Genomic DNA, 21,184 nt, shown 5'->3' with positions numbered 1-21,184 from the left:
CCCCTCTTTTTGCCTGATATCTGATGCTAACTTGACTGAGTGTGTGCTGAGATCCTGCTAACCAGGCCCCAGTGTTCTTGCCATAAAACAATTGGCACACCCCTGGAACACAGCTAAGTCCCTTGTAAAAGGTACCAGTGGTACAAAGGGCCCTGTGACCAGGGAGGATCCCTAAGAGCTGCTGCATGTATTGTGCCACCGCAAGGAACCCCTAACCAAGCACATGCACACTGCCAATTTAGCGTGTATGTATTGGTAGAAAAATGTCAAAGACTACATAGCACCCCACTCAGGGTGCCATGGCCACAAACCACTGCCTGTGGCATAGATAAGTCACCCCTCTAGAAGGCCTTACAGCCCTAAGGCAGGGTGTACTATACCACAGGTGAGGCCATAGCTGTGTGAGCAATATGCCTCGATAGTGTCTAAGCCATTTCTTAGACATGATAAGTGCAGGGTGGCCATAATAAATGCATGGGCTGGGAGTTTGTCATCACGAACTCCACAGCTCCATGATGGTTACACTGAAGTCTGGGAAGTTTGGTATCAAACTTCTCAACACAATAAACCCATACTGATGCCAGTGCTGGATTTATTGAAAATGCACACAGAGGGCATTTTAGAGATGCCCCCTGTATTTTACCCAATCCTTTAGTGCAGGACTGACCAGTCTGTGCCGGTCTGCCACTAAAAGACACGTTTCTGACCACATGGGGAGAGAGCTTTTGTGCTCTCTGAGGGTAAAAACAAAGCCTGCACTGTGTTGAAGTGCCTCACACCTCCGCCCCCTGCAGGAACTATAACACATAGTGGTGAGCCTCAAAAGCTCAGGCGTCCTGTTACAATGCCCCAGGGCACTCCAGCTAGTGGAGATGCCCGCCACCCGGACAAAACCCCACTTTTGGCGGCAAGTCCGGCGGGAAAATTAGGAAAAACAAGGACGAGTGACCACTTCAGCTAGGATCATCCCTAAGGTGTCCAGAGCTGAAGTGACCCCCCCGCAGAATCCTCCATCTTGGTTTGGAGGACAGGGACCAATAGGGTTAGGTCTGTGTCCCCCTCCCTAAAGGGAGTGGACTCTGGAAGGGTGTAGTCACCCTCAGGGACAGTAGCCATTGGCTTCTTGCCCCTGACCCCTGTAACACCAGTATTTAAGGGCCTCCCTGAATCCAGCTCTTCAGATTCCTGGCGACCTCAAGAAGATGACAAGAAGAAAGCAGAAGGACTGGTAAGCTGACCCCTAGCAGAGAAGCCTGAAGACACCAACTGCTTTGGCCCCAGCCCTACCAACCTGTCTCCAGCTTCTGAATCCCCTGCTAATAAAAAGGCGACGCATCCCGCAGGACCAGCGACCTCTTAAAAGCTTTAAGAGGACTGCCTGCACACCAGAGGACCAAGATCTCCCGGGGACAGCGACCCTGTCCAGGAAGAACTTCTAACTGCTCGACCGCACTACCACAAAAGCATTAGTATTATCTACTTTAGCCTCTGTTAAGCCTCTGGGGAACCCCTGGACTCTGTGCACACTATATCTCACTTTGATATAGTATATACAGAGCCAGCTTCCTACACTGACCCTCCAATGGGACAGACAGTACTGAGAAATCTGTTTGGATAAAGGTGAGCCTGCTTCCCTGTTGTATTATGATGTACAGTGCTTGCTATTCTGGTTCAAGCATGTGAATAAATAAAGCTGGTGAAGAGATTAGTTACCTGTAACTCCAGTTCACCAACATCTTTCATATGTTTACATGTGACCCTCCCTCCTCCCCAGTCAGAGGCTGATTCATTATAATATGCTCTTCTCACACTTGTGCTTTGAATTCTGAGTTATGGTGGCCTCTAGGGGGAGCAGGAGGGTTAAAACTTCCATCTCATTGACTGGAATTTGGGTTCTGTCAAATGAGGTGGATATGCTACTAAATAGATAATGTTGTTTGAGGCTTTTGGCCATTTTGTACATTGTATACTGCTATTTTCATGTACCGGAGATTACCAACATGAAGAGGGGGAATGATTCAACCATGTGAATATATAAAATATACCAATGTTGGAGAACTGGAGTTACAGGAATTTAACTCATTTCTTCCCTTCTTCTGGTGATAACGTCCTCTGGGAGATCAAATGCAGTCTAACGAGTCCAGCAGACTCTGGTGCAACATTTGAGCATTGGTACTCAATCTCCCAGGTTGCACTTGAGCAAAGAGTAACAATTGCATACTTGCCTAGGAGCCTCCATTGGTGCTTGGCAGCACTCTGTGTGCCAGTGCAGGTAGAGAGCAGGAATGCTTCATATCTTAGAGAATATGGTGCATTCCTGTTCTCTCCCTGTCATATAATGCAGCACAGCAAGTTGCTTGCTGCATTGCGTTGCATGACTTTTTGATAAATCTGTCCCCTTGTTTATAATCTAGTGTTGATCTTTGGGAACTTTGTCACTAACTAGTAAACTCCCTGTCTCAGGGGTGCAGGTTACACATTGTTGTAGTCTGCATTAGACTCGGGGTCAACTTGTTACTTGCCAAGACACTCCTTGCCTCCCAGGTGTACAGACCCATAGTAATAGACTCTAATGTTGGTTTTGGAGGGTAGTTTGATTACTAAGACCTTTTTGCCTTTGATGTTAGCTTTGGGGGCAGTTGATTGCTTTCTGATCTTGTGTGAAAGGTAGGTGCGCTGTGTTGTACTCTGCTGTCGGTTGTGAGTGAAGTAGTTTGTCCTTACTAAGAAGTGTCTTGTCTCTGAAGTGTGCAGGAATGATGTGTTGTCCTCTGGTATTGGTTGTTGTGTGGGGGGTGGATTAGTTTGCTCCTTACTAAGAAGTGTCCTACTTATGAAGTGTGCAGGTATAGGGTGTTGTACTCTAGTGTTGGGCGTGTGGGGAGCTAGTTTGTGCCTTAGTAAGAAGAGTAAGCGTCCTGCTGCATATGAAGTGTGCGGGTATGCAGTGTTGCACTCTGGGGCTGAATATTGGGGGGGAAAGGGGTTAGTTTGTTCCTTATTAAGAAGTGTCCTGCCTATGAAGTGTGCAGTTCTGCAGTGTTGTACTCTGATGTGGGGAGTAGTTTGTTCTTAACTAAGAAGTGTCCAGCCTATGAAGTGTGCCGGTACAGTGTGGTACTCTGGTGTTGGCTTTGGGGGCACTTTATGTTTGACTGAGAAGCACCCTGCATCAGGCTCTGGTCCTGAGGATGGTGTGCTAGTAAGATTCACTCCATGTAGTTGCGCCTAACACTGTTATGTTCTGGTGTGGATCTTGGAAGTACTTTGTTAGTGACAGTGAAACTGCTGGTCCCTAAAGTGTGCAGGTACACAGTGTTACACTCAGGTGTTGGCTGTGGGAGTTAGTTTGTTGCTTACTAAGAAGTGTCCTGCCTCTGAAGTGTTGAAGGACACAGGGTATGATTACGACTTCAGCGGATGGAATTACTCTGTCCCAAATGTGACGGATATCCCGCCCTCCGTATTATGAGTTCCATAGGATATAATGGACTCGCAATTCGGCGGGCGGTATATCCGTCACATTTGGGACAGAGTAATCCCCTCCGAAGTGGTAATCAGGCCCCCAGTGTTGTACTCTGGTGTTGGCTTTGGGGGCAGTTTTACTTACTGAGAAGCTCACTGCATCTGAGGTCTACAGTCACACTAATTCAGGCTCTGATGCTGGGGATGTGTTAGTGAGGTTAGCTCTGTGTGTCTTAGTAGTTCTTACACACTATTAGTTGGCCTTGGCATTTGTTAGTGATAGGAAGGTTTGCTGTCCCTGAGTGTTGCACTCAGTCCTCAGCTATGAGGAAGGTGTGTACTCACAGGGAAGCTCTCCGAGGTGTACAGGCACACTGCATCAGGCCCTGGAGCCTGGATGGTTTGTAAGTGCTTGTTCTTTGAGGGGGGTGAGTGGGAGTAAACACATGTATCATTATAAAACAATATGTTATTTTTCATTAAGTTACTGTGCTCAGTAATGTTGATATGGTTTGTAGAATTAACAGTACTACTTAACGTGTATCTAGTTACCTTGTAGTAATTTTCTGCTCTGCTGGGGGAAGGAAGCATGTACCAAGGGACACAGGTGCAATTCACATGAGGCTACGTAGGATGCTACTTCAGATCTTTAGTGTTCTCAATGGGGAAAGTCCAATAACCGGTTTCAGTTCTCTGGCTTATATGACTGTACCCAGGCTGCAAGCTCAGGACAGCTAGGTAAGGGAGTGGGTACACTCACTCTGACAACAAGTGCAACACTGTTGAGATCAGGCAGCAACGGGCGCACTCACACTGGCAGCAAGCTTGGCACTGCTGAGGTCAGGCAGCAGGCATACTCACTCGGGCAGAAAGCTTGGCACTGCTGAGGTCAGGCAGCAGGCATACTCACTCGGGCAGAAAGCTTGGCACTGCTGAGGTCAGGCAGCAGGCATACTCACTCGGGCAGAAAGCTTGGCACTGCTGAGGTCAGGCAGCAGGCATACTCACTCGGGCAGAAAGCTTGGCACTGCTGAGATCAGGTAGCAGGCGTACTTAATCAGGCAGCAAGCTTGGCACTGAGGTCAGGCAGCAGGCGTACTCACTCAGACAGCAAGTTTGGCATTGCAGCCATACGTCAGGCAGCAAGCCTGCTTACCCAGGCTGCTAGTGCACCACTGCTCAGGACAGGCAGCAGACGCACAGGATCTAGATCATGGGTACTCACGAAAAGTTTACCAGGGGCCGCAAAGTGTGAACTGAGGTGTGTCCGAGGACCACCCTAACCTAGCCAGCCTGGTGGAAGTGTGGCTCTGAGAGGGGACAGGTTACGGTGGGCATTTTATCTAGCTTGGGAGATTCAAGTGTAAAAAGGAAATAACTTGATTATTGAATTGGAATGAAATTGAATTTAACAATGTGAAATGATAAAACCTGGGATCAATCCTGGCATCTCTACTTGACCAAATTGTGTGATCCTTGAAAATTGTCTAATTTCACTTTGGCTCTTTTTTGTTCATTATTATATAATACGAGCACCTTGAAATACATGAGTTCAGGATATGCACTGTACAAAGCCTTCTCTTGTGTCTAATTTAATAATAAGGTTCTCTGTGAAAACTGATTTGCCTTTACTTCAGTACTGGCACTGCTGCCAGGGTGGGCGTAGGAGGCATAAATGTTTCTATGTTCATGTTTTTTAAACTATCATTTTAAAACAAAAACCTCTGAATGCTCTAATATAATCTGATATACTAAGGTGAAACACATCTGCATGTTAATGAAGTACACTTTTTTTAAAATTTTGATGAGACTTTGGCCCTCATTATGATTCTGGCAGTCCTGGGATCGGGAGACTCACGGTGGCGGTCCGCCTGCCATATTATGAACATGGCGGAGCCGCCACGGTCGAAAAGCCGGTGTTTGTAATGCTCCAGGGTGGCACTGCATGCAACGCCACGCTGGGGATTATGAGTCCCCTACCACCAGCCTTTTCTTGGCGGTTTCCACTGCCAGGGAAATACTGGCGGACTGGGTGACTCAGGAGCCCTCTGAGGGCCTATGCACTGCCCATGCACTTGGGGTGGGCAGTGCAGGGGCCCCCATGCACAGCCCCGTCGCGCATTCCACTGCCCCAGTTACGGGCAGTGGAATGCACCACGGGTGCTGCTGCACCCGCCACACCGCCACATTGCTGCCGGCTCGACTAATGGAGCCGGCTTCAATGTAAAGGCATCGTGCGCCGCCTGCCAAACTCATAATGAGGGCCTACATCTTGTTTTTCAGATTTGATGTAAAATGTCTTAAAAAATGAATGTGTTTCTAGAATTAAGTGGTGCAGGACACCTTATTTGCTTCCTCTCTTCTACTTCAGTTAGTTTAAATAAACGCATGCCATTCAACATATTTCTTGAATGTTACTGCTCCAGCAAGCAATCCAGTTCAGACGTTCTGGTGGGGGCCGCATGTGAAGCTCAGGAAGGCCGCATGTGGTCCCCGGGCCGTACTTTGACTATCACTGCTCTAGAGAATAGTGGAGTGCAGAGAGAAACAAGTAGTCACAGCTAGTAAATCTCGTACTTGACTGCTTTGGAGGAATAAACATTCCTCACAAGCATTGTCATTCCTACTATATAGAATCACACTGACATCATCAGTAGACAGGACAGATGTCAATGCTGTGTTGCTTGCACAAAGGCCTCATACAAACAAGGGCATGTCAGCAGACGTGGTGTAAGGAAATCTAGATGGGTCTCACAAGGACACCATCGCAGTACACAGGGTGCACATTTTTATGTTCTACTGTTGCCATGTATGTTTAAGGGGAAGTGGATTTTCTATGTGGAAGATAGAATATTGAGGTTTGTGGTGGAATACAACGGCGGACAGCAGAGTGAGAAGGACATGTCCAGCCAAGTGGGCTCTAGACAATAAAGTTGTGTACTCTGAAACTTGTGTGCCACTTATTCCGACACAACAACTTGACGACACGCATCTGGAGCTAGAACCTACGCGAAAAGAAGGAGGCTTCATGAAAGGACCGCAAGGCGAATAGTGTACTGCGCCAGTCGTTGTGTGCTTTGGAAACGTCACGCATCTTGCGCTATCAGCGTACATTGAGCGACAGTGCACAGTGCAGGGAGCTAGCGCTCCGTTCCTTAGCGCGCCCCACAGGAAGTGTGCGCACTTCCAAAAGAGGCTGCTTGCAGAATGCCCTGCAGGGAGCGTGCGCATTTCTAAAAGATGCATTTGTGAAAGGGGGCATGCGCACAGGGAGAACGTGTGTAGATTGTATGATGTGCCCCGTGTGCACCTATTCAGAACTAGAGCGCCGTCACGCGCCATGTCACTGCCTCATCGAATATTGAGGCATTAATGCATTGCAGTTTGGCACAGTTTGAAGTGTGGAGCACGACGCATGACGTTGCAAATGTCGCGCAGCGTGGCCTTAAGTGGGCGCTAATTTTTGTAATTTTTTTTTAACTTGCTCATAAACCTTCTGTCACTTGTTTTGGATAGTATGCTCTGTCAGCATAGGATTAAGTCCTTACAGGCGCTAACCAAGTAAGATTTATTTAAAAAGAAAAAAACGATAAGTAATTAAACCCCTCATCGTTGTAGACTCTGCAGTGTATTTCAGTGGCATTTTCACCATGTAACAGGAATTGTTTTGCGTGCAGGGAATGTGGAAAGGCCCTATTGAACTTTTTAGGCTTTTTTAAAAAAAAAGTATTTATTGATTTTGCAGTAAATACAGTGGAAGTAAAAACATTAAATACAAATGTAACTTCCCACAAGCCACACCCTCTATCTGCTTTGCATGTTGTTATACACACATTTATATAACAATAAGTACATTGACTAAGCGTCCCCACCTCCCTGCCTCTGTCGCCCATTCCGTATTATCCAGCATGATTATACGTTTTGCTCTTGACCACATGTACTTGAGGCCTATAGCGTATTGTCTGGGTTCTGGAGCAGGTGTGCGTTCAATGGTCCCCATATATCCTTAGGACGTGAGGTGGGGTCTGCAACCCTGCATAAATCTCCAGCTGGTCTTTATAGTATAGTAAGTCTGATAGCCATTCTTTGAATTTGGGAGCCCATCCTCTCCCCCATCTACATGCCACCCTTTGTTTTACCGGTAAGAGACCTAGGCCCGTGTATCTACGGCGTGCACCCTCCAGCTCCTCTGTATATCCCAGCAGAGCTATCTGTGGTGTAAGCTTTGATGTGGATATCATGAGGGAAATTGCCTTTTTGACTTCTTTCCAGTATTGCAGTACTGGTGGGCACAGCCAGGCCAAATGTAGCAAACACACATTCTCCATCCCATTCACACCTAGCGCAATCTGCATCTGGCCTTAGACCATATTTATGGAGCTTTCTGGGTGTGTAGTATGACCTGTGTACGAATTTATAGTGTATAATTCTCAGCCAGCATCTAGCTGTGACCTTACCGGTCTGCTGACGGCAATATACCCATTGCTGGTCCAAAAGAGGCATCTGCAGCTCCTAGTCCCAACCCTCCCGTGCACCCCCACCAATCATCGGCTGTTCTTGCTGCATGTGGTGGTAGAGTGTAACAACCAAGTGCCGAGGTGAGTCTGCTTGCAGCAATATAGAAAACGTGTTCACCTTGGGCGGCTCTAGTGGGAAGGTCAGTGTGATGTCTCTGATGCTGCGCTTAACGCGTATATACAGGAAATTATCCAGTGGAGATGGCAGCATACCGTTTGGGAGCGCATCTCTTTCACGAAATTGGGCATCTTTGTACAGATCTCCATGTGAGCATGTTTAACTTCGTTAATAACTTTGTACCTGCTGTTTCGCATGTGACTGAGACCACTCCTTGTTTCAACAGTGGCATGTCCGGAGAAACTTTTGAGCCTTTTACACTATTGCAAAGTTTTAACATATGCCCACCACATGCGTTTTGACCATCTGGCTCAGAGTCCACTCTCAAGGCGATGGGGTGGAAAGAATACTTCCTCAACTATATTGCTACTGTAGATGATTCAGGCAGGATGCCAGCTGAACAAAAGAACATAATTCTGCTACATTCTCTAGGACCTTATGGGTTGAAAGTATACAACCAAATGTTAAAAGCTCCTATTGTGTGGGAAATAAATGTTTTTGAGGCAGTATGCATTGGGATAACAAGATATACGTTTTTCCAAGGCAAACAGGAAGTGGGAGAGTCGATGGACAATTATGTCACTGAACTAAAAGAAATTGGCCATTGAGTGTAAATTTGGTGTGTTGCAAGATGACCTAGTCAGAGACCAGTTAGTCATGTATATCATTAACTAGGCCATCCAAAAATGCTTATCTGTGAACGGCGATTTACCACTTGAAGATGTCATTCATAACATGCGTAGGGCTGAAATCTCAGGCGGATGCGCAAAAGAGTTAATGTCTAAAGACAAGGGAACATGCATAGTTTGTAAACTAAACAGCAAGTCCATGAGCAAGGCCTTCAAAGCCCAATCAAGATTTTCTGCCGAGGATAAAGGTAGATGCTATAGGTGTAATAGAAAAGATTGCCTTGCTTGTAGTAAGAACTGCCCAGCGTTGAAATAGAAATGCAGTAGTTGCTGGACTATTGGGCATTCTGTGAAGCTATGCAAGAAAAAAAATACTTTAAATGTGTTCTGTTATAAATGAGGAGATGCGGAGGGAATAGTTCAACTGAAAAATTGGCAGTGATTTGTGTGAGCGAGACATACATTCCCAAGGGTACAGTGGAGAAAGCATCAAAATGTTGGGTTACAGGTGGTTAACGTTCAGGTTTAAAAATGGGCGCACAGGAGCAAAACTGTGTGTAGTGAAAAGGGGTCTCCTGGTACTTGGTTTGATCAGGAGAAGTTACACATCATCCTAATGGTAAAGATCAGGTGAAAGTAGTGGAGGAGGGGTCCACTGTTGCTAAGAGATGCTATGTATCTTTGCAAGAGTTTTCAGCACAACCTTGGGAAACCTCACAGTTTTTGAACACCACATTATCTTGCAAACCAATGCCACCCCTTGAAAACCAATGCCACCCGCATTATCTTGAAAACCAATGCCACAAGGTTAGGAACGTTCCTATTATAATAAGAGAGGTGGTGTCAAAAGAACTGGATGAATTTGTAACAACATCAGTTATAGCACCTATTGAGCCCTCCAAATGGATCTCCCAATTGGTGATGGCCAGGCGCAGCAATGGAACGATCCGTTTATGTGCAGATTTGCGCCATTTAAATGAAAATACCGATATCTGCTACCTGCGATTAATTAAATGGCCATGTGTCTCAAGGGAGCTAGAGTATTTTCCACCATTGACTTGTGGGCTGCATACCACCAGATCTTTCTAACAGCTGACTCTATGGAGCAGTGGCGGCCGGTCAATTTAGAAAGGAGGGGGGCGGGACACACATGCACACTCACACTCACTCATTCATTCATACACACACACACACACATTCATTCACAGCACTCATTATCAAATATTGAAAACATACACGCATGCGTGCACCAAACATTGATTTTAAAAAACACACACACTTACCTTCAGCCTCGAGGTCCCAGGAGGGTTGGGACTGCTGCCTTCCCTCATTGGCTAACCATAGGTCAGCCAATGAGGGAAGGCAGCAGTCCCAACTTCGTCACAGAGTGGGATGGGCTCAGTGAGACTGCTGACCCCACCCCACTCTGTGACGAGGTGTCACTGATTGACACTCGCCCTGGCGCTTCAGGGCTTAAACCTGAAGTGCCTAGGTTGGAGTCAACGGGTCACCGAGGAGGAGGGCCTCAGGGCACCTTTGCCCATAGGAGCTGTGACCTCTTCAGCCCAGCAAAGTTCAGCTCAGGCAGCCAAGAGTCTATGCATCCCTATGCATCTATAAATTTGAGAATGATGGATTGCTGTCAAAAGTTAAGGAATTCATTCAGGGAAACTGGCCTAACAAAGGAAACTTAAAAATGGACTTCAAAACGTTTTGGATGTTAGGGCACAGCTGACAATGGATATTGGCACTATTTTGAGGTGCGAAAGGATTGTGCCTCCAATGGTCTACAGAAATTGATCATTGAGTTATGCCACAAGGGCCATTTTGATATTGTAAGAACAAAGGGTTTAGTAAGGAACCTATTTTGGTGGCCAAGCATGGACGCAGAAGTAGAGAGGTTTGTGAGGGAGTGTCCCAGTTGTACTGGTGCAGATACAACCTTACGAACTTTGAGGCCACTCATGTGTGAGAACTTCTCCCCTAAGCAATCTTGGGAGTTAGTAGCTATCGATTTTGTTGGCCCTGTAGGTAAGGAACAAAAGTTTATTATTGTACTCACTGACTTTTTTCAAGGTCGCCAGTGACTGAGTGATTAAAAGTCAGATACAGTCTCCGTGTTGGAATATCTAGACAAGAGGTACAATTCCTTTTCAGTGCATCCCAGGAGTACTTTAATAAAGTTGGAGTTCCACACAAAACCACTTCCCTTTACAACCTAAGTGGGAACTGTATGGTTGAGAGATTCAGCCGAGTTGTCAAGGAGGTTATTCATTCTGCATTGGCTGGTAACACTGATTGGGAGGTTCAACTACACAAGGCGTTTTTGGCAAATAGGGTGACTAATAATGAAGTCAGAAGGTTATCGCCATTTGTGATCATGAGGGGAAGTAATCCCACATCTAAATTCAACCCAAGTTGGCTGCATCATTCAGGTGTTGAACAGTGGTCTCTTAAGTCTGTCCAGAGCAGGATGGCGGAAAAACTTGTAAAAATGAAGAATTGTTATGATGAGAAACACAGATTTAAACTAGTCAACATTGGTTATGGTGATTGGATTCGTGTTAAAAACCCAGCAAGGTTAAGAAAGGTCAGAGTCAGTTTTACGAACTGGAAGAAGAAGTGGTGGAGTTGTTAAACAATGCATCCAAATGATTAGAGAAAAGGTGTGGAATTTTATATGGATGGCACAAGGTTCGAGGAGTTATGAAAAGAGGGGCAGTATTACCCTCCAGAAAATGATTTTCAGTGGCTGGATTTTGAGACTATGGCTGCTGGCTATACCATAGGCTCCCCTAATGAAGATATGGTGAATGACAAACTTCAAATCCGAGTGTTTCAAGGGATCAGGATGGGGATGTGAATGATAGTGGGGTGAATGTCAATGCAGAAGGAAGTGGTGAGGTGATGGAGTGAATATTGAGCTGAATGAAGAGTAAAGTACTGATGGGAAAGGCACAGAAGTGAGAGAAGGTAAGAGAGTAAGGAAACACCTCAGATGGTTGGAAGATTTTGTGTGTGGAGAAAAGGCATTTCTTGATAAGGAGTAATTCTATAAACAAAATTGCATTTGTTCTCATTTTTATAGAGCATTCATAAGAAGTATTGTATTTTTATATATTTCATATTATAATAAGCTTTGTATTTGGTTTTATTTTTTTAAATTTATTTGCATTTTTATGAGTATTAAAAGGGTGGATATTATGTTCTACTGTTAATATGTATGTTTAAGGGGAGCTGGATGTTCCATGGGAAACAGAATATTGGGTTTTGCGGTAGAATACAACGGCAGACAGCAGAGTGGGAAGGACGTGTCCCTACCAAGTGATCTCCAAACAATAAAGTTGTGTATTCTGGAACTTGTGTGCAGTTTATTCCGACACAGACACAGAACAGGAGCTGTGTTTAGGCTGGCTCTCTGATTTGGAGCCCAAACGTAAGGTGGAGTCTACAAATGTGAACATAGGCCACTTTGAGCATGGTGGGAAGTGAGGTGCCCATCTACAAGGTGCAAACATCTCATGGTAAGTGAGGGCCGGGGGACAGGACCTTCAAGTGGCGGCAATGGTGGCCACGCCTCAGCCACAGGCTATGCCTATTGATATATACTCAGGCGGAATTATAGGGGATCCAGTGGCTGGAATACCGTATTACTAGTGGCCCTCATCTGTGCAGGTCTCTTCTGGACTAGAAGATACCGAATCAGCTGGAGCAGTTTAACAATAACAATCCTACGTTATGTCCTTCCAGGTGCGGCCAAGTACAGGAGTCTTCTCCAGAAGATCAAGCCAAAGATTGTGGTAGTCGAGGAGGCAGCAGAGGTGCTGGAGGCTCATGTTCTGACCACCCTGAACACATCCTGCCAGCATCTTATCATGATCGGAGACCACAAGCAGGTATGTTCAAGGCGAAGGCACAAGACCTGACCCTAACAATGCTTTTCAACACCATGCACCAGTGGCATTAAAGTCAAACCTAATACATCGTTCAGCAGCCGAAGTGTTCAGGTGACACCCTCCCTACTATCCACATAAGTAGTGCAAATCTTGTAATTCCAGTGCAGCTTTTAACAGGAATTACCGGCTCCACTAGAATGGCAGGGGAACAGAATGAGACACTCAAATTGAGTGGAACCTTATTATGAGTACACAATGTGCAGAAGCCCCCCTGTTGTCTCCTGTGTGTGGAAGCGGTCCACAATCGAAAAATGGGCCAATAGTTCCAATCATGCATATTAGTCCTCAACCCAGAAGTTGTGTGCTTCAGGTTGAGAATTGCCAGTGATCCACTGTCTCCAGCTCTGGTAATTCTGGGGCCCTTGCACCTCTGATTTGTAGTAGTGGGAGATTTAGGCCCTGATGGATATTTTGGAGGATGAGTTGCTCTGTCACAATGGTGACGGATATCCTGGCCACCGACATATAAATCCCATTATTTCCTATGGGATTTATGTTTCAGCTAACAGGATATCCGTCATCGTTGTGACGGAGTAACCCGTCCACCAAAATATAAAAAAGGCCCTTAGTCTGTTGGTGGAATTCCTAGTTCCAAATGTAAAGTTTCAGTTTACATAATGACAAAGTGATGTGTTATTGTGTTAATTTGTCAACAATTCACACGGTATTCTTATGATACTATTGTCAATTTAAATTGTAACAGAAGTAATCTACAATAACTATTCTGTACCTTTTCCTATTGATTGTGTGCTTAAAAAGCTTGAATCACTAGCTGGATACTTCTGCATGCTGCCAGGGCTGTCACAAGTGGGGAGTAAATGGGTCTCTTCCCCCAAGGCACAGTGCTTTCTGGGTCACACATTCCTGCTACAAAGTTTATTCAGTGGATTAAGCAAGCATTGGCTTTGTCAATTGGCATGGGTGTTGGCAAGGATTTGTGGCTGAGATGTTCAGCACCTTGGATGATTTTCAGTGAGGCTGAAAGGAATTTTAAAAAGCGCTATGATACAGCCATCATTTTTTTTAAAGTGCATTAGCGCCGGAAGCATCATAGTCCTTTTTTTATTATCATCTTTCAGCCATGCTGCACAGCAACAAAGCTACTATACAGCATGACTGCATATCATTGCCAGAGCCATAAGTGCCCATGCTGTACAACATGAACAAAAAGCAATGGCAGAGTCAGTAATCTCAAAGGTACAACCTATTGCCTTGGCCAATGCTTGTTGTCTTTGTGATTCTGAGCAAATCAGTTAATCTCGCCATGTGTGAAAAAGAAAAAAAAATGACATTTGGCAAAAAATCCTACCTCATAAGGAAAGCAATTGCGCCCATGTCATGTCTTAGCGAAAATACATTTAGAAGCAAATAACATCTGCTGTTACATTGAAAACAGATAACATCTGTTGTCACAATAAACATCCATTTTAAAGGAGAAAATGGCTTCTTTGAAGTGCATGTGGCACAGTAAGACATAGCTAGAAATGTCAAGAGTTTCTGCAAGTATGACAGGGAAGAAATTAAAATAAAAGTGGTGCCTTAATCACAGTGTGGTCAGTGGAAGGACATCAGTCAAGCTGAAGCAATCAATAGTTAGGACATGCTCCAGACAAAAGAAGACGAAATGACGCCAAGACATGCTGGCCAATTAGAAGGCAGCAAATAAGAGTGACAAAGACGCCAAGAAACTTTAAGCAATGGGAGGCTGCAAGCCCCTTCTTTTATACAATATCTCTATAAAGTGAGAGCACGTGCTCGGTCATGGGGAGACCTAAAAAGAAGCCTGCCTGTTGGATCATGGTGCGGCAGTGCAGAGCCAATATAGGTGGTGCCAGCGCTCGGCATAGAATGAGCTGCTCTGATTGACCTAACGTCTGACTTTAACCATCTGTTGTAGTGCAAGAAGCTGCACAGGGTACAACTTAACTTCCACCTCCTCATTCCTCTGCAGTATTCTACTAGCATGACACTTACATGGTCTTCTGCTCCTGGTTTGATGGAGCTCTAGGCCCCATGGCTTCAGTTCTCTGGTCTCGAAGGTCCCATCAAGTCTGACGTGTTACAATTCAGATGGCGGCCACCACTTGCTAACCCGAAGGCTCACTACCCTTGGGGTTAATTAATTTGAAACCCCATGATCCTACAACTCAAAGCAATCTTGCTTGTTTTGAAGTACTTCCCCACACTGGTCCCAGTTTCAGTCTGTAGACATGATCTTCTTTGAGGAAGAAGCACAACTGGTGTCTGTGCAACGTAAAACACAATATCAGGCAGCAATGTTATCTAGTTGCAATAATAACCAGGAAGATTCTTAAATATGATCACGATGCAGACCCCCTTGAAAAAGGAGACCCCACATTCAGATATTGTAAAACTACGAGCAGGAGATGTTATAGTTCATGCACTGTGGGTGGGTGGGTGAGGTGGGTTGCTCCCTTTTGTATACATGCACACTGAGTAATCACTGTATTATCATGTTATCTACCATTTGACTTATGATTAGTAGTTGAGGCTTGGCAGATGCAAGGGTCAAGAAGGTGGAAATGGATAGGCACCTATGCCTTCATCAAACCCGGCTTGAGTGGCTGCTCTTTAGCACATGAAGACACCATAGGGTATTCTTGTCAAAGATCAGAAGATCTCTGTGTGCCCCCAGCGTCCATCACAGCCTGCAGGGCTTGGCCCCTGCTGGGGAACGTCTTCGTAGCTGCTCATCAGGAGATCTGTACTTCTTCTCTTGTCACAAGAATGGCATAGGTCTTTAGCATCCCTTGAACGAGGAGTCTAATGGCCAATATCTGGCTGGAATACATGTGGGTTTGGAGCATATGTTGTTGTAGATCAGTGGTTCTCAACCTTTTGACTTCGGTGGACCCTCACTTTATAATTACTGGAATCTGGAGACCCCTACTGAATCATTATTGAAAACCGAGGACTCCCTCTACTGATTCATTACATAAAGCAGGGGACCTCATCTGTTAAGATTATTTAATTTTATAAGAAGTCGCAGACCCCCTGAGGAGCCTTCGCTGACCCCCAGGGTGGGAACCACTGTTGTAGATCATGTGCTGGTCATTGTCTCTGCCAGCTTGATTTTCCCGAAGTCTAAAAACACTGGGAGTCTACCATCCAAGTGACTGAGTGTGGAGTCTGTGGACATCCTGCTCAGTCGACTTTCTTGCATTATGTTCTGTGAAGTGGATTTATATTGATGAAAATCTGTTCTTATCCCTTTCTGGGGTTTCTGAACTGAACCCAGTGCTTTCAGGGCACCTCGCGTCATGAGAAGTCATTAACAAATAGTGATTTCGCATGTAAATGTGGTTTGTGGCCCTGAGTTTAACATTTACCAGTAAGTGTGTTTGTGCATCCCTGTTGAAGCGTGAATCTACACACCCAAATGTCACCTTGCTGCAAAATGTGCTGCTACAATGCTGTTTACATTGTACCATGGGCACTTTTGCTCCTAAAAGTGATTTTATGCTTAAATGTCACGTGTGCTTCTAAACGTTCTCCACACTCATGCAAATGATTTTGCTTATCAATGTGACGTCAGCCCAGGTGATCCCATACTGATGCACACATTTTACACCTAATGTAACATCCTACTTCCACATTTATTTACTTTTTGTACTGAGTGAGTTTGCATCTAAATGTGATACAAAATGTGTTGATTTTGTACCACAAGAGATTTTGCTCATAAATGTGTTTTCTCCTGAGTGTGTTTTTGCACCAAAGTGTACCTCTGCACTGGTAATAGTTATTTTGCACCAGAGGGTGTTTTTGCACCAGATTGCTATTTGGCTCCTTAAGTGCTTCCACACTCTTGCTACAATTGCACCAAGATGCCTCTAAGGGTCTCATTCCACATGCCTCTGTAATTCCAGTGAGGGAGGTAACTTGGGTTACCGGCCCCATCACTGTCTCACCCAGCGAAATCTTCGACTCGGCTAGGTGGGATTTCAGGGGATGGATTACTGGGCGAATCTGGTGCAATATTCCCGGTGCTCTTAATGACACCCCATTCCTCTGGAAAGCCTCAGGGATTACTTTGTAATCCCAATGTTTACTCGCCCACACCCCAAGAAATACCGGCGTCCCTGGTATGGGAAACTCTGGGGGTCTTTACAAGACTGATTTACAGCCATCTTCACTTCTGACCTCTAAACATGCAACTGCACTCCGTGTTTACTTTGGATTTAAGGGATCCTGCACCTAAAAGTGATTTTTGCACCTAAATGCTTTTTGTGCTTAATATTTTCCACACTGATTGTGACTTTGCACCTGAATGTATTGTGAAAGGTTTAGAGGAAAGGCAATAGTACATATGTTTTTCACATGATCTCCAGGGTGCACCTAGGAACACGTAAACGATCCTTATCCCCTGGCATTCCCAGAAACACCGATCCCTGGCAGGCAACCCAGACACCTTGGCCCATGGTCTCCATTAAAACAGACCTATATATTTTGTGTGTCTTTTTTACTCTTACAAAGCAGCTTTTTTGCCACTAGTACCAACTGCAGATAAGGTCAGTTTAACTCTCGGGTGACCAGAGATGTGCTTATTTGTGCATTTGTTGACCTCAAACTGCTCGAGTAGAAGAGGCAGCGGGACCGCAAGCTAAGCTACAGAAAGGAGAGAATTAGTGATGGGAGCACAAAACCTACACAGAAACAGGCTTATTAAAATCACTATAGATGGGAGGTTGGTGGACATAAATCCACCAATGCGTCTGTCTGTCCCTATGTGGGTCCGGTACCTGAGTGAAGGGCAGGGTGTGTCTCTCTCGGAGGCTCCACTCTCAGAGGTCCTGGGTGTTGCTTTACTTCACAGGGGAGGACCTTGTGGTCTCATCAGAGGAGTCCCCTGTCCAAGCCCTAACCTCCACTTTAGCAGGGATAAGGCTACATTTGTGCATCTCCTCCTTATGTGATGCAACGCACATCAAATAGGGGACACCTGGGTTCCATCGGTGAACACCTCTGCTTTCTTGACACAAGACATAAACTGCATCTCTTATGTCACCTTTACCAATCTGTTTTTTTCATTGCTCCCGAATCCCTGAAGATTGCTGACATCCTGTTTGTTTCGTCCATTTTTTAAAATTCTATTAACTTGTTGGTCATCAGTTGAACGGCACCTGCCTGGGCTCTCTCCTCGCCCTCTTCCTCCACAGCTCCAGCCCCTTAGAGATGCTGTCGAAAAAGAAGAATTGTAAAGTGAGGCATGTTTGTGCACACGTACCTTTGGCCTCACTATCATATGGCGTTCCTGCAGCTGCCACAAAGTGCCATGGTAGACTGTCATCCTCACTGGATCACTGCCCATTTTGTGAATAATACCAGCACAAGTTCTCTAACTGATTTCTTAACTAACACCTTATAGGATATACCTAGTACCCTCATCCCTGACAATGGGTTCAGCTTGTCTCTGAAGAGCTCAACAAGCTCTTGCAAGGTTTATCCACATGCCCTATGAAGACTATGGGGAGGGTCCACAGAATGATTAAGGACACCATTTAACTGTCCAACACCATGGGGTATGTAGTAGGCAAGTCCCTAAAGGAAATGTTATGGTCGTACCATACCACACCAAGGGCCAGATGCATGAACGCATTTTCACATAGACATAGAATGGACAAAACCCTTTGATATATCTCGGCCCAAATGCTGTAACTGTTATTTCTCCTTTTGGCCTACCGAAAGGAAGGACACCGGGTACAACATTCACTTCCAACTGGCTCAGTGGAGTTAAACAAGTATAAGTGGACAGGATATTGGTTTCTGAGAAGGTAAAACAACATAAGCCAAATATGATGCGTGGTATGATGACAAGTGGGGTGCTATCTGTAGAGGTTGGAAAGAAGGAGAAAGGGTTCTAATTAAAAAAACGGTGACATCTAAAAATAAATTCCATGCATATTATACACCAGCAAGAATCAACAAGGTAAGACAAAATGTGGTGGTGCTGGAACATGGACGTGCTTGGATTATGGATTGGATTGCCAATTGTCCTGAATCTCTGATTCCTCTTAATGGACAAAACAGTGTAACCCAGAACAGTGCACTGGAGTTGCCTGCAAGGAGAAATGCAAAAATCAGTTGTCCATCTAAGGGGCATTCGGACTATGATTTAAGTTAAATATTTTGTATGTTTTCACTATACTGTACACTTTTCCTTTCCTAAGAAAATGTGTTGTAATGTTATTGTTATATCTTGGTACGCCCTTTCTCCCCTTTTACTTTTCCCTGTTTGTTTAACCCTAGCCTGTTGACAGTTTAGAATCCTCAAGTGGAGGGTGACTTAGAATCTCGGATTGAGCATTCAATTGGGGAACTTGAGAGAAATAAATCTACTTTGTTTTACCAATGTGGACTCTTTACTACAAAAGCATTATTTATTTTTGGCAAGGGCATTCAGTTATTAGGGGAAGGGCATAGCCTATGTTTTGGTGCCAAGTCACCAAACGTTCGATGTAGCAGATACAGCATTCCCACCTCACCGCCAGCTGTCGAGTGGACATGTCCATAGATACCTGCTCATGTAAGAAGAGTTGTTCCACCAAAGAGGCTCCTGACTGAAGGGCGGGAAACTTTTGGGGGTTAAAATAACAGTAATGGCAGATCCTCTAACTCTAACAGTATTAGATACTGAACTGCCTTCTGGAAAATCTCTCTTGGAAAAAGAACCTAAAATGGAATGTGTTCACGTATACAGAGCAGCACTGTGCAGGACGACCATGATTCCAGTGGTAGACACAAAGAAGGGACGCCTGCAGCAGTGGTGGCAGAAGCCAATACCTTTGATGTCATGCCTGCCAAATGGGGACTCAGCTTTGGGCATCCCTCTTATGGCACCCTCTAAATGGCGTGGCATAATACAGAGGACAGCGGATTGGCCATCCTTCTGTTTTTTGGTAGATATCTCGTTCCAGAGCTCTATAAAAAAAACACTAAGGTGGTCATTACAACCCTGGCGGACGGTGTTAAAGCTGCGGTAATACCGCAAACGGGCCGGCGGACAAAAAAAGGGAATTATGACCGTGGCGGAAACCACCAACATAGACAGCCACTTTAACACTCCGACTGCCACGGCGGTACAGGCAAGCAGCGCGGCGGTCACCGCCAACAGACAGGCGGAAGACAATGTACCGCCCACAGTATCACTACCTGCCAATCCACCACCTTTTCCGGGGCGGATTCACCGTGGATAAAAACACGGCGGAAACAGCTTTTGCAATGGGAAAACGCTCACCTGAACACACTCCACGAGGAAGGAGGCTACCATGGAGCCCGAACTACAACTACTCCCTGCGCTTCTCTTCCTGCTCATCTATGATCACCAGCAACGTAGGCGCCGAAGACAACGGTGAGTACTGCACCTACGACATAGGGGAGGGGGGAGGCAAAAGTCAGGGGGACACACACGCAACACCCCCACCCCCAACCCGACCCTTGCACACTACAACACACACACCAATGCAGTTCCAAACAGCACAGTAACAACCCACAACCCCCCGGAAGAATGCAAAGACAAAACGAAATCAGTTCAAACATTGTAATGTATCAAAATAAAGTAACCTACTATATACAGATATATATACACTTTCCAAATATATACATCACGATTAGTAGTGCAGGTATTCACATTTCAATGTCCGTGGACCACTGGGCCCAAAATGCATGGGCGAGGCCCACACTAGATACCTGTCCACAAACGGAGAGAACACTGCAGGGGCATCAGATAGAAATACAACAGGTACCTCAGGGGGAAGGGAAGGGGGGGCACCTCAGCCGGATTACAGCACCACGCCAGATCCACGACGGGGCTCCATGCCCATTGATATATCCTGGGGAGTGCAAAGCCACAGTCTCGCAAGTCTCTACAGTGGGTGGGTTGCCCACTGTTCAATCCTGGGGAGTGCAAAGCCACAGTCTCTCAAGTCTCTACAGTGGGTGGGTTGCCCACTGTACCATCCTGGGGAGTGCAAAGCCACAGTCTCTCAAGTCTCTACAGTGGGTGGGTTGCCCACTGTTCAATCCTGGGGAGTGCAAAGCCACAGTCTCTCAAGTATCTACAGTGGGTGGGTTGCCCACTGTTCAATCCTGGGGAGTGCAAAGCCACAGTCTCTCAAGTCTCTACAGTGGGTGGCTTGCCCACTGTTCAATCATAGGGAGTGCAAAGCCACAGTCTCTCAAGTCTCTACAGTGGGTGGCTTGCCCACTGTTCAATCCTGGGGAGTGCAAAGCCACAGTCTCTCAAGTCTCTACAGTGGGTGGGTTGCCCACTGGACCATCCTGGGGAGTGCAAAGCCACAGTCTCTCAAGTCTCTACAGTGGGTGGGTTGCCCACTGTACCCTCCTGGGGAGTGCAAAGCCACAGTCACTCAAGTGGATAACATTCTCCACTGGTTCTGGAGGGGGACTGGTGCCCAGAGTGCTTCATCCTGTGAAGGACAGACAGAGTGGATGCAGGTCTCCACTGGTTCTGGAGGGGGA

The 21,184-nt window shown here is 45.7% G+C and overlaps 1 protein-coding gene across 1 annotated transcript in view; it reads left to right on the top strand.

The window, feature by feature from the left end:
• The window catches only part of LOC138282969 (NFX1-type zinc finger-containing protein 1-like), a 459,320-nt gene that overhangs the window by 342,006 nt on the left and 96,130 nt on the right, over positions 1 to 21,184 (top strand). Inside the window, exon 14 of the mRNA XM_069221050.1 lies at positions 12,480 to 12,625. Within this exon, the coding sequence (XP_069077151.1) occupies positions 12,480 to 12,625 (146 nt within the window). The remainder of the gene's footprint in view (positions 1 to 12,479; positions 12,626 to 21,184) is intronic.

The sequence above is a fragment of the Pleurodeles waltl genome, chromosome 2_2 (genome assembly GCF_031143425.1).
Source record: "Pleurodeles waltl isolate 20211129_DDA chromosome 2_2, aPleWal1.hap1.20221129, whole genome shotgun sequence".
Classification (NCBI taxonomy): domain Eukaryota; kingdom Metazoa; phylum Chordata; class Amphibia; order Caudata; family Salamandridae; genus Pleurodeles; species Pleurodeles waltl.
The sequence above is the reverse complement of the archived record's forward strand: the minus strand, read 5'-3'. Positions and strand labels throughout refer to the sequence as shown.